At 36.3% G+C, this 16,471-nt stretch overlaps 1 protein-coding gene across 3 annotated transcripts in view; it reads left to right on the top strand.

Annotated features, from left to right (window-relative positions):
- ADAM22 (ADAM metallopeptidase domain 22) overlaps positions 1-16,471 on the top strand; it is a 267,600-nt gene that overhangs the window by 125,276 nt on the left and 125,853 nt on the right. For all 3 annotated transcript variants that reach the window (XM_006834320.1, XM_006834319.1, XM_006834318.1), the window contains exon 4: positions 12,613-12,679. In XM_006834320.1, the coding sequence (XP_006834383.1) occupies positions 12,613-12,679 (67 nt within the window). The remainder of the gene's footprint in view (positions 1-12,612; positions 12,680-16,471) is intronic.

Raw genomic sequence — 16,471 nt, 5'->3', positions numbered from 1 at the left:
TATATATATATATATATATATATATATATATATATATATACAAACACACACACGCATGCACACAGAGTGTCAATTAAGTCTAGAAACACAGAAGAATGTATAACATGATCTTAAGATATTATATTGGAAAGCATGATGTAATAATGCTTTCTATGTTTTTATACCAGTTTACTATGATGGGATTGACAAATTGAACAGAAATGGCATCACATTCATCATAAAAAAAACATTTCAGGATCTCTCTTGGTTTAAAGTATAATGCTGTGATACTACAATATCCATACACCTACAAGGAAGACCAGTTATTCAATGTTATTCAAATTTATGCACCAACCACTATACCAATGATGATGAAATTGAAGGATTTTACCAACTTCTTCAGTCTGAAATTCATCAAATATGCAGTAAAGATGTATTGATAATTACTGGTGATTGGAATATGAAGGTTGGAAACAAAAATGAAGGATCAGTAGTTGGAAAATATGGCCTTGGTGATAGAAATGATGCTAGAGACTTCATGATAGACTTTTGAAAGACTAATGACTTATTTATGGCAAACTCCTTTTTAAAACATCATATATGGTGACTATATACATGGATCTCACCCAATGCCACACACGTGTGTGAAAAGATGGCAAAAAAACTCAATATCATCAGCCAAAACAAGACCAGGGGCAGGCTGTGGAATAGACCATCAATTGCACTTATTCAAGTGCATTCTGAAGCTGAAGAAAATTAAACAAATCCATGAGAGCCAAAATATGACCTTGAGCATATGCCACTTGAATTTAGAGACCATCTCAGGAACAGATATGATGTATTATATACTAATGTCTGACAACCATAAGAGCTGTAGGATGACATCAAAGCACATCATACATGAAGAAAGCAAAAGATCATTAAAAAGACAGGAAAAAAGAAATATATTCTACACTACTCTCCAGTGTAGAGATGCTAAAGCAAATGAAAGAGATGAGGAAGTCAAAGATCTGAACAGACAATTTCTTAGGGCAGTTTAAGGAAACAAAGTAAATTACCATTATAATGAAATGTGCAAAGACTTGGAGTTGGAAAATCAAAAGGATAGAAAATGCTTAGCATTTTTCACTCTGAAAGAACTGAAAACAGATTTGAACTTTGACTTGCAGTATTGAAGATTCTGTGATCAAAATTTGAATGATTATGAGAGCATCAAAAGAAGATGAAAGGTATCCTCAGAATCACTGTACCAAAATGAATTGGTAGATGTTCAACCATTTTATAAGGTAGTATTTGATCAGGAGCCTATGGTACTGAAGAAGTCCAAGCTGCACTGAAGGCGTTGGTGAAAAACAGGGCTCCAGGAATTGATGGAATGTAAGTTGAAATATTTAAACAAACTGAGGCAGCACTGGAGGCACTCACTCATCTATGCCAAAAAATTTGGAAGACAGCTATCTGGCCAACCAATTGGAAGAGATCCATATTTGTGCCCATTTCAAAGAAAGGTGACCTAACAGAATGTGGAAATCATCAAACAGCATCATTAATATCATATGCAAGTCAAATTTTGCTGAAGATAATTAAAAAATGACTGCAACAGGACATTGATAGGGAACTGCCAGAAATTCAAGTTGGATTCAGAAGAGAACGTGGAATATCATTGCTAACATCAGATGAATCTAGGCTGGAAGTAGAGAATACCAGAAAAATGTTTACCTGTAATTTATTGACTATGCAAAGGATTTCGACTGTGTAGATCATGATAAACTGTGGATATCATTGCAAAGAATGGTTATTCCAGAACGTTAAATTGTACTCTTGAGAAACCTGTACACAGACCAAGAGACATTCATTTGAACAGAACAAGGAGATACTGAATGGGTTAAAATCAGGAAAGTTGTGTGCCAGGGTTGTATTTTTTTCACCATACTTATTCAGTCTGTATGTTAAGAAAATAAATTGAGAAGTTGGATTATATGAAGAACATGACATAAGGATTAGAGAAAGACTCATTATTAACCCATGATATGCACATGATATAAATATGCAGTAAAGATGTAGTGATAATTACTGGTGATTGGAATGCGAAGGCTGGAAACAAAAATGAAGGAACAGTAATTAGAAAATATGGCATCGATGATAAAAACAATGCTGTTTTTTGCTTACTTGAAACAAAGAGCGCTTAAAATACTTACTGATGAAGGTTAAAGACTACAGACCTCAGAATGGATTGTACCTGAATGTAAAGAAAACCAAAGTCCTCACACCTGAATCAATAAATAACATCATGATAAACTGAAAAATGAAGTTGTCAAAGACTCCATTTTGCCTGAATCCACAATCAACGCTCATGCAAACAGCATCATCAAATGATGTATTGCATGGGGCAGATAGGCTGCAAAAGAGTTCTTTAAAGTGTTAAAGTGCAAAGACATCAGTTTAAGGAATGGGGTGATTCTCATAAGTATGTGAAAGTTGAACAGTGAATAATGAAGACAGTAGAAGAATTGAAGCATTTTAGTTATGGTGTTGGAGAAGAATATTGTAGGCACCATGGGCTGCCAGAAGAATAAACAAGGGTGTGTTGGAAGAAGCACAGTCAGAGTGCCCCTTAGAAGCCAGGATGCTGAGACATGTTATTTCATACTTAGCTATCAGGAGAGACCAGTTCCTGGAGAAGGACATCATGCTTAGTAAAGAGGAGGGTCAACAAAAAAGAGGAAGACCCCCACTGAGTTGGGTTGGTACAGTGGCAGCAACAGTGGTCTTAAGTGTGACAAATCTGAGGGTGGAGCAGAACAGAGTAGTGTCTCACTCTGTTGTGCATAGTGGTACTATGAGTCAGAACCGACTTAAAAGCACCTAATGATAACAACAAATGTTTCTGAATTTTGTGGCCATCTTGTATTTTCTAGAAATAATATTCCTTTCCCCCTTTCCCCCCACTATGTCATTTATCATTAGCTAAGTTTAGTTGCCTTTTGTCAGAAATATTTTAAATTTTTATGTAGCTAGATCTATTAGGTATTTCATTTTTAATCTTGGTTTTGTGAAGGTCAGTTATGATATTAGTGTTCCCTGTCCCCATTTCCTTCTGTATAACCTAGAAGTTAATTTGACTCTGTAGAGCAGACACATTTATAATCTCAGATTAACCTTAGTCTGAAACAGAGAGATAAGGAGAGAAAAGGTCCTTAGTGTTTGCCAATTTTTTTTTTTTTTAGCATTTAACTGTACTCAATTCAGAAATGTGAATCAATGCCATTTCTAACTAGGTAATTCATTCCTTCTTTTAGAGGGGGTAGTGACTATGAATCAGGCTGCTAAACTCAAGGTCAGCAGTTTGAAACTACCAGCTGTTCCGTGAAAGAAAGATGAGACTTTCTGCTCCTGTAAAGATTTACAGCCTCAGAAACCCTGTGCAGAGTCGCTATGAGTCGAAACCGACTCCATGGCACACAACCACCACCACCAACCCCAGATGACTCTCAAGCATTTGGAGAAATATTCCTGTGGTACAGTGTAATCTTCAATTTGTACTTTCATTTCATTGCAATTTTAAAATATTTATGGAACTCCTATAACTTCATAATTTTGTACTTCTTGATATATACATAAAATATTCATAGGTTCGTTCTTTTTCTTCATAATAGGCAAGAACAATGCTTAATTTTTATTAAATTATTCACAAATTTAATAAAAATTCCTAATTCATTTGATTATAAACCTAAAATTAGAACCTAAAACTCGAGAGATTGGCACGGAAGAAATCTAACAGTCACGTAGAAGTATGTAAATACCTTTTCAGTTGGATAATTTTAGTATAGATCATTTTGTTTCAGAATCTCTGCATATTCCCCTGTAGTTGAACATTAAACTGTACTATGATGCATTTATTTCTCTTTTATAGAAACATAATTCAAAATTTCTGGCTAAAAGCGACAATGAAAACAGTGTTGTCTTTTTCTGGAAGGGTGGCTGCATTTAGATGGTGAGGAATACAATGATGCATCAGATAATTATGGAAGGAGGTATCAACAAACAAAGGTCTTAATCATTTCTTTGTGTCTGGGCATGGACATTCATTCCACCTTATCTTCTCTTGCTTATTTTCAGCTATTAAATGTTCAGCAATTTTTCACAAGAAAATTTAATTCTATAACATTTTCCTGGGTACAATTTTGTGAATTCTAAGATGACAGGAGAGCAAAGAATATTGATATTTTATTTTTGCAGTTTTGATCACATGTTTATTATTAGCTCTTTGAATAAATATATATGTGTGTGTATACATACATGTGTGTATGTGTATATATGTATGTATAATACTCATAGAATATTATATATGCTCTTTGAGTATTAACTCAGTGTCAGGTCATAATGTAAAATCCTGATTTCCTTTTTTTCCCATTTAATGCTAATTTAAATCAATTTGAGAAATGATTATGAGATAATGATAGCCCTATTAAACAGGGTCACCAAAATTTATACATCTGAGTGAGTTGTCTCTTTCAAAATTGTCATTTTAGGAAAAACTTGCATTTATTACAATGCCAGTTTTATTGCTAAAATCAGTGATAGATCTTTTTTTCAGGATTGCTACCAAAGTTTACACCACAATTTTGATTACTTTTGACAGCAAAATATCTATATCCTATCAGGGTATATTTGAAATTTGGAAGAAGGCAACAACCATTCAGAACTATCTTTTAACTAGTGAGGGTCACTTGTTACTGTTTTCATAAGTCAGTTCTAATTCAAGTGACCATATATGCACAACAGAATGAAACACAGCCTGGTCCTGCGCCATCCTTACAATTGTTGATATGCTTGAACCCATTTATCTTAAGCTGAGTTCTCTCTATATAAATATAACTAGTGAAAGTTATATTTGTATATATAAAGAGTTTATATCAAGGAAATGACTCGCACAGTTGTAGAGCTGGGAGAGTCCAGGTCAGATGAAGTAAGATAGGCAGGTCAGATGACAGGCAGGCAGGCGAATCTGGCAGGCAGCAGCAGATCTCATTATGGGGATAACTACACTTAACAACAACAACAACATCTTAAGGAGCTCTGGTAGTGTAGTGGTTATGAATCAGGCTGCGAACCGTAGGTCAGCAGTTTGAAACTACCAGCTGCTCCGCGGGAGAAAGATGAGGCTTTCTGCTCCCATAAAGATTTACAGCCTTGGAAACCCTGTTCAGGGTCGCTATGGGTTGGAACTGACTCGATGGCACTTAACAACAACAACAACAACATCTTAACTGCCAAACCACTGAAAATCCTGGCCTAGTCAAGTTGATACAAAATTTTAATTCGAATGCTTCAGTTCTTCTACTGGCTTTTCTATTCATTGACCAACTTTCACATGCATATGAAGCAGGTAAAATACCATAACTTAAAGCAGGTGTATCTTAGTTTTCAAACTGGCATCTTTTCTTATTAGTTCTCCCTTTGTAGGTAACTTTTGTTTATTCCGGAGCTGCTCTTAGGATATTTTGGCTTTGTAAATGTCTAATTATAATATTGTCTTGGTGATTTTCTTTTGGGGTCTATCCTGCTTCAAAATCATTCAACTTCCTGAATACATATCTTCTAGTAACAACATGATGTTAGGGAAGTATTTTTCCAACAACTCTTTGACAATTTTCTCTGCAATCTTTTTTGGTCTCTGTTTTTTGTTTTTTTTGTTTTTGTAGTTGCAATCACATGTAGGGAAAAGTTCTGGAATTGGAGAGTGCTGAGTTGTGGTGTGGCACTGAAAAGAACAGATAGATGATTTTCATTTGAGAAGATATGAAACTCTAAAACTTGATTTTTAAATGAGAATTCCAACATCATAGTTTTATATCTGCAAGCATCATGAAGAAGAGTGAATACAATGATACTCTTTTTTAAAGTTTTAATTATGAGTTGAGTGAAAGTTTACAGGGTAGACAATCAGTTTTACATTCAACAAATTATACAGCTTTTTTCATTACAATGATTATAATCTCTTCCATGTACCATCAGTTAACAGTATTTCTCTCTATTCACTTTAGCTCTTTTTTTAAAAAAAACAACAACAACACTTAGGCATATATAATAATTTACACCACCAAAGGGCACATTCTGCAAGTCTGCCTCTTGGCTGCCAGCTCAGTCCCTCTCTTCTCATGATTCTAGAGTCCTCAGCTGCTCCCTCTTTCCATGTCCCCATCTTTGCCTCCATCTCTGGTGTCGCTGCTTCTCTGGATAAGCTTTCGCATTCCTCTTGTGCTCTTTTCTCTTGATGGCTCTAGAATCCTCTGTTCAATGATACTCTTTTGACTTAACCATTGTTTATGCTGTACAGAAAAGAGAAGATATGTAAGTATTATTTTAAGGAAGAAAACTAATTAAAATTACACACTTTTTAGAACTTAATAGTTATTTTCATAGCACATAGTAATACTCTTCCATGTCTAGATTCCTGAATAGGATGAATTGCTGACAGTAATATTTATAAAACTGTTCTGTGGCATAGATTAGTATTTGCTTTTCTTCTGTTCTAGAAGATGAGAGAACATATTCATCTTGATGGACCTTCTTTCATCAACAGTTGGAATATCCTATGGTATCAGAGATTAGTACTGGGATTCTCTCAGAAAGAAAAGCAGACTTGAAAAGCATAATTTATAATATGGAAATAAATATTCCAGACAAGAATTTAAATATAGAAAATATGGGACAGGTAAAATCTTTATTTGTTGTTGTTGTTATGTGTCGTCCAGTTGGTTCCAACTCATAGTGACCCTGTGTAAGGTTTTCCAAGGAGCAACTGGTTAGTTTGAACCTCTGACCTTGCAATTCAAGCTGACTTCTAGTGCATTATCCTACACCAGGACTCCTTGAATCTTTGTAAGGAGCAGTTAAAAGCCAGATCTCCTTCCTCAGCCCCAGTGACCAGGCAAATCCTCCTCTCCCTTGGAAGAAGCCAGAGGTTTTCTGTTTTGAGAAGCTGAACCAGTGAGACTTTGGGCCTCAGGGACATAGACAACTGAGGGTGAGTGCCATACTGAAAACAGGAGGACTTAGTGATATCTACATGTTGAGTTTGAGGTCCATAGCTCTTTCCCAAATTGAATTCCTTCTCTCAATCCTTTTTCAGCCAGGAGATAGGGCATTCAGTTTCTAGGCAAACTACCAACCCATGAGAAACAGTCTACACACACTGTCATTTGGGATTTTTCTAATCAAGTTTTTCGGTCCCTTCTATAAAGAGGCCCACCTATTTATAGCCCTGCTGTTATGCTTAAGTAGTTTTCATGGGGATATGCTAAGTTATATTGTATCCTTAGTGTACCACTTCAGGAACTCATCTTGTTGGTGTTTCGTATTATTGGTAATGTTAACTTTGCTTACTTAGCAAAGGTGACGTATTTGAGTGCTCTTCAGTTACTGGTAGGATACGTTTTGAAGATAGAATTGTATGTTGGTGTTTGGTTGAAAGAGTTATGCTTTATGCATGTTGAGTTTGACATCTCCTAGTAGAGACTGGAGTCCTGGTGGATTAATGCACTGGACTGCAAAGTCGGTTTGAAACGCAATGTTGGTAGTTCAAGCTCACCAGCCACTCCTTGGAAACCCTATACAGGGTCTCTATTGGTTAGAATCAACTCAACAACACTTGAAAACAACAAGTAGAGACTGGTTTAGAAACAGGGTGTTGGTAGACTGGAAAGATGATGCAGTCCTCTTTTGTCTTCACTTTCTCAGTGAATACAGAAGTAAAACTATTAATTGGGAGCAATAAAGAGAACATCTTAGAGGTTTGAATAAGGAAAAGTTTGAAAGAATCTGTTCAGAGTAAATTGACTGAAAAAATGGAATAGGATTTCTGAGTAGTGTTGTGTTGGTAATTGTGTTCATAAATTCTAAATGTGAATATTTAGACTATGATGCTTCCTGGGTCGGATTTTGATTAGTGGAAGAATTACTACTATTGTTATTATTTACCACAGTTGACATTTTGCCAAGTGAGTGTAATGGAGGTAGAAAGGAGTTAAAATTCCTAAGTTCAGAGTGTGTTCAAGGGAGTAGTTATCATGGGGGAACATGGAATAGAAACTGGATTATGTGAACAATACAGAAGTGAAGGACAGTGAAGACACGTTAAGGTCAATGTCTGAAAAGCCCCCAAACAGTTAAAATAAGTGTTCCAGAGAAAGATGAATAGATAGGGAATAGTGACTAGGGAGTGGGATGGTTGAAATCAGAATTCAGGAGGCGTTTCACATATGTTCCTGTTTAATCCCATACCAACTATATGAGGTCATTTTTATTGTCCCTGTTTTAAGGTTGGTTTATAAAAATTAAATAACTTGACGAAGGTTACACAGCAAGTAAATGACAGCACTTGGATGGTAAATTAAATTTATGTTTTTGGATTTTAAACTCTAAAACCTTCAATTTCTACCAACTGACTCTGATCAGTTTCCTTCAAAGGATAATCATATTTATGTTTGAAAATGCTTGCCTTGTATTTGTTTTTCTTATTCCAGGCTTAGTCTGGTGTGCACATTAAAAAATAAGTCCTCAGAATACCTTTCTAATTTTAAAATCATCTCTATTTTTATTTCCCTTCAGAAAACAAGTGGCTTCTAGAATTGATAGAAAGCCATTTTTTACTTATTCAAAATTCTCCAAGCAGCATTCTAATATCACCATTTGAGTAAGCTTCCCAACATAGAACAAATTTTTCCTGATCAATTTAGGATCAAATAAACATTTCTATATGTTAATGGAGAGCATGGTGGCTCCATACAATAAGCACTGGACTGTGAACCACAAGGTCCGTGGTTCAAGCCTGCCAGCCACTCCACAGGAGAAAAATCAGGCTTTCTTCTCCAGCAAAGATTTAAAGCCTTGGAAATCCTAAACAGAGTTGCTGTGCGTTGGAACTGACTTATGACACTTAATAATAAAAACAACAACAAGAACAATATGTTAATGAGATACTCTATTTTCTTCTAAATTAAAATGGTTTCAGTAGAACCCTATGTAGTAACAAACAAGGATAACCTAAAGAAAAGAATACATTTGATTGTTCCTATTCTGGAGGTTCTAAGGCTGGTGGTAAGAATTTTATGGTTCCATAGAGGGAAGAATATGTCAAGTAGAAGGTTTTTCAGCCTAATAGTTAAAATAATAATACCAAGCAGAGGTCCACAATACTGCAAACAAATAAAACTAAATTGCATGGGCTGTTCTTGGTTTAAATTATATGGAACACTTTCCAGCAACATTTGTAAGTATAGAGGCCTGACTGAAATAGCTATAGAATTCCTGAGCCAGAGGGATTTTTTTCCCTTCCTGTAATTACCTTTATGCAGTGTTCTTTTTTAAGTCTTAGATTTTATTTTTCAAGAAAAATATTCTCTTGGAATTAAAAAACCTGAAAGACTCAAAAGTTGCTTGTTTTTTTAAAAAAATGTTATTATTACTACTACAACTTCAACTAATATTCCTCTGAGGAGGGTTTTATTTAGGTGTCTTTTATTTCATTCATCCTAGCTTCAATAATAGGGCATTATTCTAATTTCCATGTGACAGTGATAGAGAAAGGGTCTCACCGACATCCAATATAAAGGACAAAAGCAGCTCTGGATCCAGCGGTATAAACAATGGATATGTGAGGCTTTCATGATGGTCTTCAATTTATTGCTTGTAACTTTCTTTTATCAGCTAGATGTTTCTTCTGAATTTACTAGTTCATGTTCTTGAGAAAGAAGATCTGACTAACTCTGCTAATTAACATTGCCTTGGTATGGTACATTTTTTATGACATGTCTCAGGAAGTTGTTTCAAAGCAGACTGAAGGAAAATCCTTTATGTACATCTGGCTGGTGCCTCTCTTGGTTTTGGGTAGCAAGGTGGGATGTTTTTACTCGAGTCAATTCTTACCATGTAGCTTCACTATTTTGTTAGACACTTGAAAGATTGTGAGAATCGGACATAGAGAAAGCAGTTGGCAAGCTGTACTACAGCTTTTCTCTCTACATCTTCCTTCCCCCTAATTTTGTTCAGCTTTCTTTGAGTAGACATGATGCTCAGGAGAAACTCTTGGAGGAGAATCTTGATTGTTCAAAGATAATCATGGTTGTACAAATGCCCTTGTCAAAGGATTGATTTAGGCATAGCCATGTAATGTAATTCTAGCAAAAGACACAAGAAGATGAATGCTAGAGGTCTTTGTGTTTGTGTGTGAAGGGTTTGGTTACTTGTAAGGAAATACGGGGCTTTAATATCTTGTGTTTTTGGTTTTGGCCAGCATGTAGTGCCTTAGGGTTCTGAGAAGTTGTTCTGCTGGTGCGCTGGGGTAGGTGTTAGGCTGCTAACCACAAGGTTGGTGGCTCTGAGGGAGAAAAGTAAGGCTATCTGGTCCTGTAAAAAGGTACAATCTTGGAAACCTGTGTCAGATCACTGTGAATTGTGTTTGACTCAATGGTAGTGGGCCTTTTTTGTGTGTGTTAGGATCCTGAGAATAGGCCAGAACCAAACTGATGGTAGAATAGAATGGTGAACATACCCAGGTCTCATTGATGGTGCTGAACCATCACATAAACTAACCTTGGAACTGCCCTGCTGTCTGGTGGGAAAATCTTTGATGTAGTGCTATTGTTGTTAAGTGTTGTTGTTGTTGTTGTTAAGTGCCGTCGAGTCGGTTCCTACCCATAGCGACCCTGTACAGGGTTTCCGAGGGTGTAAATCTTTACGGGAGTAGAAAGCCTCATCTTTCTCCCGCGGAGCAGCTGGTAGTTTCGAACCGCTGACCTTAAGGTTCGCAGCCCGAAGTGCCAGCCCCTAAATTCACTACCATACAAGCTATCCCAGAGATAATGGAACAGAAAGGCTCCACAAACCAATTGCGATGCTTGAATCACACTGTTTAGTATATCACTTTGAAACAGTTTAGTCTTTTATCCTTTTCATATCTATCTGAACACCTGCGTGATCTACTTACTACTTGTGATATCAACAGCCTCTGAATTCTGCCTATGTCTAAGTCGTCATTCATCTGTGCTTAACACATCTTGAGGTTTTTCCTGTATTTTACAAACCTCAAATGCGTTCACCTAACAGAACTGAATAGTCTCAAAAGCAAATTCACTTGCCCTGGAATTTCAGATAGGAAATACTACGAAAAATGCCCTATTTAAGATAATTTTAGTTTTCTGCTATATGCAGCTGAGATCATCCTCACTGGTTCCTCCGTACAGTCAATAGGAGAATGTATTACAGTGTCAAATGAAACATGGAGTTAGATTATAATTATAGGTTTCTTAAATGGTAATGTAGGCATCAGATACCACAGGAAACGAATTATGGTGTCTACGTTAATGCTTGTTTAATCATTCTGTTTACATTTTGAGCAGTTGTAAGCATAGTGCTTGTCATAGTGAGCCCATATGCTTAGGAATTTCCATTTTTATATAGCTGAAACAATTTTTGCTTGGTGACCTTCAGAGCACTGTGAAAAATATTTTTTAGTTTTGGGTCAATGTTAACTAATAGAGCAGCACAAGACATTTATAACTGTGTATTATTTTTGCTGACTAATTTATTGAGAAGAGCCCTACTGGCTCAATGGTTAAGTGCTAGGCTGTTGACCAAAAGTTTGGCAGTTCAAACCTACACAGGAACCTCCTGGTACAAAGACTTGACAATCTACTTTTGTAAAGATCACAGCTCAGAAAAAGGTATGGAGCAGTACTGCTCTGTCACATGGGGTTGCTGTGAATAAAAAATGACTCAATGGTACCAATACAGGCAAATTACTTTATCACTGTTATTGTCAAGTGTCCTCAAGTCAGTTGTGACTCATAGTGACTCGTTTAGGGTTGCCATGGAGCAGCTGGTGGATTTGAACCGCCAGTCTTGCAGTTGGCAACCCAATGCTTATTCTATAGCAACCCACAGGACTCCACAGTGCTTTAAACTTAAAGACTTGAGGATATTTTATGGAAGTGTTGTATTAAGACAATGCCATTAAAGGGGATATTTTTTTCAGATATGGATTAAAGAATGTATTTAAGATTACAAAATATATTTTATATAAAGTATCAAAAATTAATAGTTTAAAATTATTTAGAAGATATTTAAAAGAGGGTTATTTAAAATGTTGATGGTATATTCCTTTTCATTTTAACTTTCTTTGCCTCTTTTACTTTTGTAATGGAAACTAATAATTTGACAAATAAAACATATCATACATAATACATAACGAAATGGTATGGTAGTCAATTGAAATTATTTAATAATTGAAATTATTTAATAAGATGCTAGAACCAAATACAAAAGCATAAGATGTCATTAAAATAGAGGTTGTGTGAAGGTGGTTTCCTAGAATTGCTGATTTGATAAGTGAAATCAGTTCTCCTGAACAATGGAGTGACCTGTGTAGTCAGTGCAGCCTCAGATTCTTTTAGAAGTAACAGGCTGTATGTGCATTAAGAGGGAGAGAGGGAGAGAGAAAGTTTGCTAATGTTTTTTAAAATCTAACTTTAAGAATTATTAAAGCTGGTATGTATTAACTAGATCCAGATTTTCAAGCGTTTTACGTTTCCAGGATGCACTTTAATCATCTCTTCTTTCCTATTTTTACAGTGACTTGTTGTCCTCAGAATATGTAGAGAGACACATTGAGCGTGGAGGCAAGATTGTGGAAGTTAAAGTAAGTAAAATTTCCTCCATTTGAGTAGATTTCTTTGGGAATCTTTAAACACTATTGATCATAATTTCAGTACTCAATGATAATTCAAATAATCAGCTTTGAGGGTTTTTATGTTTCTTAATGTATAAGAAAGTTTATCACCTACTTATGGAAAAAAATTATTAAAAAAAAAACTTAATTTTTAGCTGTTAGAAAAGAAATCCTTAGTGTTTGGTAAGAATTGCTGATGTTACATTTTGTATATTTAACATAAGTACATGTAGTTCTTTTGTAGATTATGTCATAAGGTAATTTCTGAATTTTGCCTTTAAGGCTAGCATTGAGAAACGAAAACAAGAAGTGATATATTAGAAGGAAGTACACAGCTCTCTGTTCAAATGAGAGAGACTCTTCCCTGGTAAAACAGCAAAATTATTAGTTTGCAGGGAAGTCCTAGGGAGTTTAAAGTACCTGGTTGAGAAATCCAAGGATACTGGTTCTTGTCAGGTGATTCCTGAAAAGATTACATACAAACAAAAGCTTCCTGAATGGATGTGTGAGTGCATGTGCTTGTTTGTGTGTGAGTACATATTGTGTGTGTGAGTATATGTGCTAGTGTGTGTGTGTGTGACTATATGTGCTAGTGTGTGTAGAGTACATGTGCTTGCATATGTGTGAGTATATGTGCGCACATGTGTGTGAGTACATGTGTTCACATACGTGCCAGCACATGTGCAAACACATGTGCTTGTTTGTGCATGGGTGCATGTGTTTGTGTGTTTGCAAGTGCACGTGTGTGTGCATAGAGTGTGTGCTTGTGTGTACATTGTTTGCATATGTGAGTACATGTGCATGTATGTGAGCATACGTGATTGCATGCGTGTGAGTATGTTTCCATGCATGTGAGTACATGTGCGTGCGTGTGGGTACATGTGCTTGTGTGTGTGTATGTGTGTGTACATGTGTTTGTGTCTCTCCAGTTCACTGATGATGTAGTCTGAGGGTTGTTGTTGTTAAGTGCTGTCAAGTTGGTTCTGACCCATAGCGACCCTGTACAGGGTTTCCAAGGATGTAAATCTTTACAGGAGCAGAATGCCACATCTTTCTCCCATGGAGTGGCTGGTAGTTTTGCACTGCTGACCTTAAGGTTTGCAGTCCGATTTGTAAGCACTACGCTAGGGCAGATGAGACCAAAAGATGGCCACATTTAGGCCTGCTTTCTGCCTTGTGTTTAATATAGTGAGTTTTGGCCAAATTTTATTTTCTTTTGAACAATGCACAGGCTCTGTTTAATTAGAATGATGTTGTTTGTAAGTGCCATGGAGCCAGTTCCAACTCACAGAAACTCTATATAGGGTTTCCAAGGAGCGGCTGGTGGGGTCAAATTGTCAACGTAGCAGTTAGTGGTCCAATGCTTATCCTCTAGGAACACACCAGGACTCAGATGCTATTTATATACATTGATTTTCTTTTTCTGATTACAAATTTAATACATACTCATTGAAGAAAGTTCGTAAAGCATAGAAAAGTATAACAACAGCAACAAAAATCTCTCTTAAAGCCATCACTTAGAAATAAACTTCTCCTTCTAGGGTTTTTTGGGGTTTTTTTAATGCATACATACACAAACATATATATGATATATAATATGTTGTTAAGTGCAGTCGAGTTGGTTTCGACTCATAGTGACCCTGTATAGGGTTTCCAAGGAGCAGCTGGTGACTTTGAACCGCCAATCTTATAGTTCAAATCGACCTTGCAGTCCAGTGCATTATCCTATAGCACCATACCAGTTCTCTGATATATAATATATATTTACATAGCAATATCATATATATATAATATTGTATTTGCCTTTTTTTTGGTTGTTTTTACTAAACATTGTTTTCTAAACATTTTCCCCAAGATATTTTAAATTTAAAACATACAGGGCTTTCAATATAAATATATTACTGGAATAAAGCTGTTTATGCAAATGAAATCCTATAATCAATAACCAAAATAAATTATATGGTATTATTCAAATACATCAAATCTGTTCTTGAGATGATCTCTGCATTCAGGTGGGATATGTTCAAAGCCAAATTTTGGTTCTCCTGGACTTGTTTTAATTTTCTGTACCTTCAGCCTGAACTTGCATATGAGCAATTGATCTGTTCCGCAGTCTGCCTTTGATCTGGTTTTGGCTGATGGTATGGAGCTTTTCCACCATCTCTTCCCACAGATGTAATCAATTTTATTTTTTTGTATTCCATCTGATGGGGGTCATGTGTATAGAAGTCTTTTATGTTGTTTTAAAAAGGTGTTTGTAATGAAGTCATTGATCTTTCAAAATTCTATCATGCAATCTCCATCATCATTCCTATCACCAGCACCACATTTTCAACTACTTATCCTTCCTCTTTGTTTCCAACCTTTGAATTTCAAACACTAGTAATTATCAATATTTTCAATAGTTTGTATATAAAATGGATGTGAAAGTTAGAAATGAATAAGGAAGACCACAGAAGAATCAATGCATTTGAGTGATGTTTGTTGTCCCAGGAACAGCTAGAGGAACAAATGAATTTATGTTGGAATGAGTACATCAAGAATGCTCCTTAGAAGCCAGTATGATGAGACTTTGACTTTCTTGCTTTGTACATGATGCTTCGCACCAGTCCCTGGAGAAGGACATCATGCTTGATCTCTTCAAAATCTCTTAGAATTTATGGGTGAGTGCCTCCAGTCCTGCATCAGTTTGTTGGAAGATTTTCTATTTGTCCATCAATTCCAGGAGCCTGTTGTTTGTCAATGCCCTGGACTTCTTCCTTCTGAATCATTGACTCTTGATCATATGCTGCCTCTTGAAATGGCTGAACATTGACCATCTCTTTCTGGTACATTTACTCTGTGTGTTCCTTACATCTTCTTTTGATGCTTTCTGCATCATTCAGTATTTTGCCCAGAGAATCCTTCAATAACAAAAGCTGAGGCTTGCATTTTTCCTTCAGTTCCCTCAGCTTCAGAAATGTCGAGCATGTCCTTCCTTTCCACTTTCTAACTCCAGGTCTTTGCACATTTCGTTATAATATTTGACTTTGTCTTCCCGAGCTGCCTCTTGAAATTTTCTGTTCAGCTCTTTAACCTCCTTATTTCTTCCATTGCCTTTAGCATTTCTTCCATTTGCTTTTGAAACCTACTAAACAAAACGTCAAAATGTGAAGCAATCTTTTCTCAAAAGATACTCCATCTATGTCTGTACACTTCAGACTGCTTGTGTCATTGTTAGGTGCCATGGAGTCGGTACTGACTCAGAGCGACCCTATGCACAACAAACAGAAGGAAACACTGCCTGGTCCTGGGCCAACCTTACAATTGTTGCCACGTTTAAGTGCATTGATGCTGCCACTTTGCCAATACGTCTCGCTAGGGGTCTTCCTCTCCTTCTCTGACCCTCCACCTTATGAAACATGATGTCCCTCTCCTGCGACCGATCCTTCCTGACAATATGGCTGAAGTATGAGAGATGAAGTTTAGCTATCCTGGTTTCCTAGGAGTACTCTGGCTGCACTTCTTCTAACACAGATCTGTTGGTTCTTTTGGCAGCCCATGGTACCTTTAACATTATCCTCTAATACCATAACTCAAAAGAATTAATTCTTCTACAGTGTTCCTTATTCAATGTCCGGCTTTCACATGCATATGAGGTTATTGAAAATACCATGGCTTGGGTCAGGCGCTACCTTAGTTCTGAAGCTGACATCTTTGCTCTTCAACACTTTAAAAAGGTCTTGTGCAGCAGATTTGCCTAATGCAATACGTTGTTTGATC

Source organism: Chrysochloris asiatica, unplaced genomic scaffold (genome assembly GCF_000296735.1).
Source record: "Chrysochloris asiatica unplaced genomic scaffold, ChrAsi1.0 scaffold00010, whole genome shotgun sequence".
NCBI classification, from domain to species: Eukaryota; Metazoa; Chordata; class Mammalia; order Afrosoricida; family Chrysochloridae; genus Chrysochloris; species Chrysochloris asiatica.
Note: the sequence above shows the minus strand (reverse complement) of the source record. Positions and strands in the feature narration are given on the sequence as shown.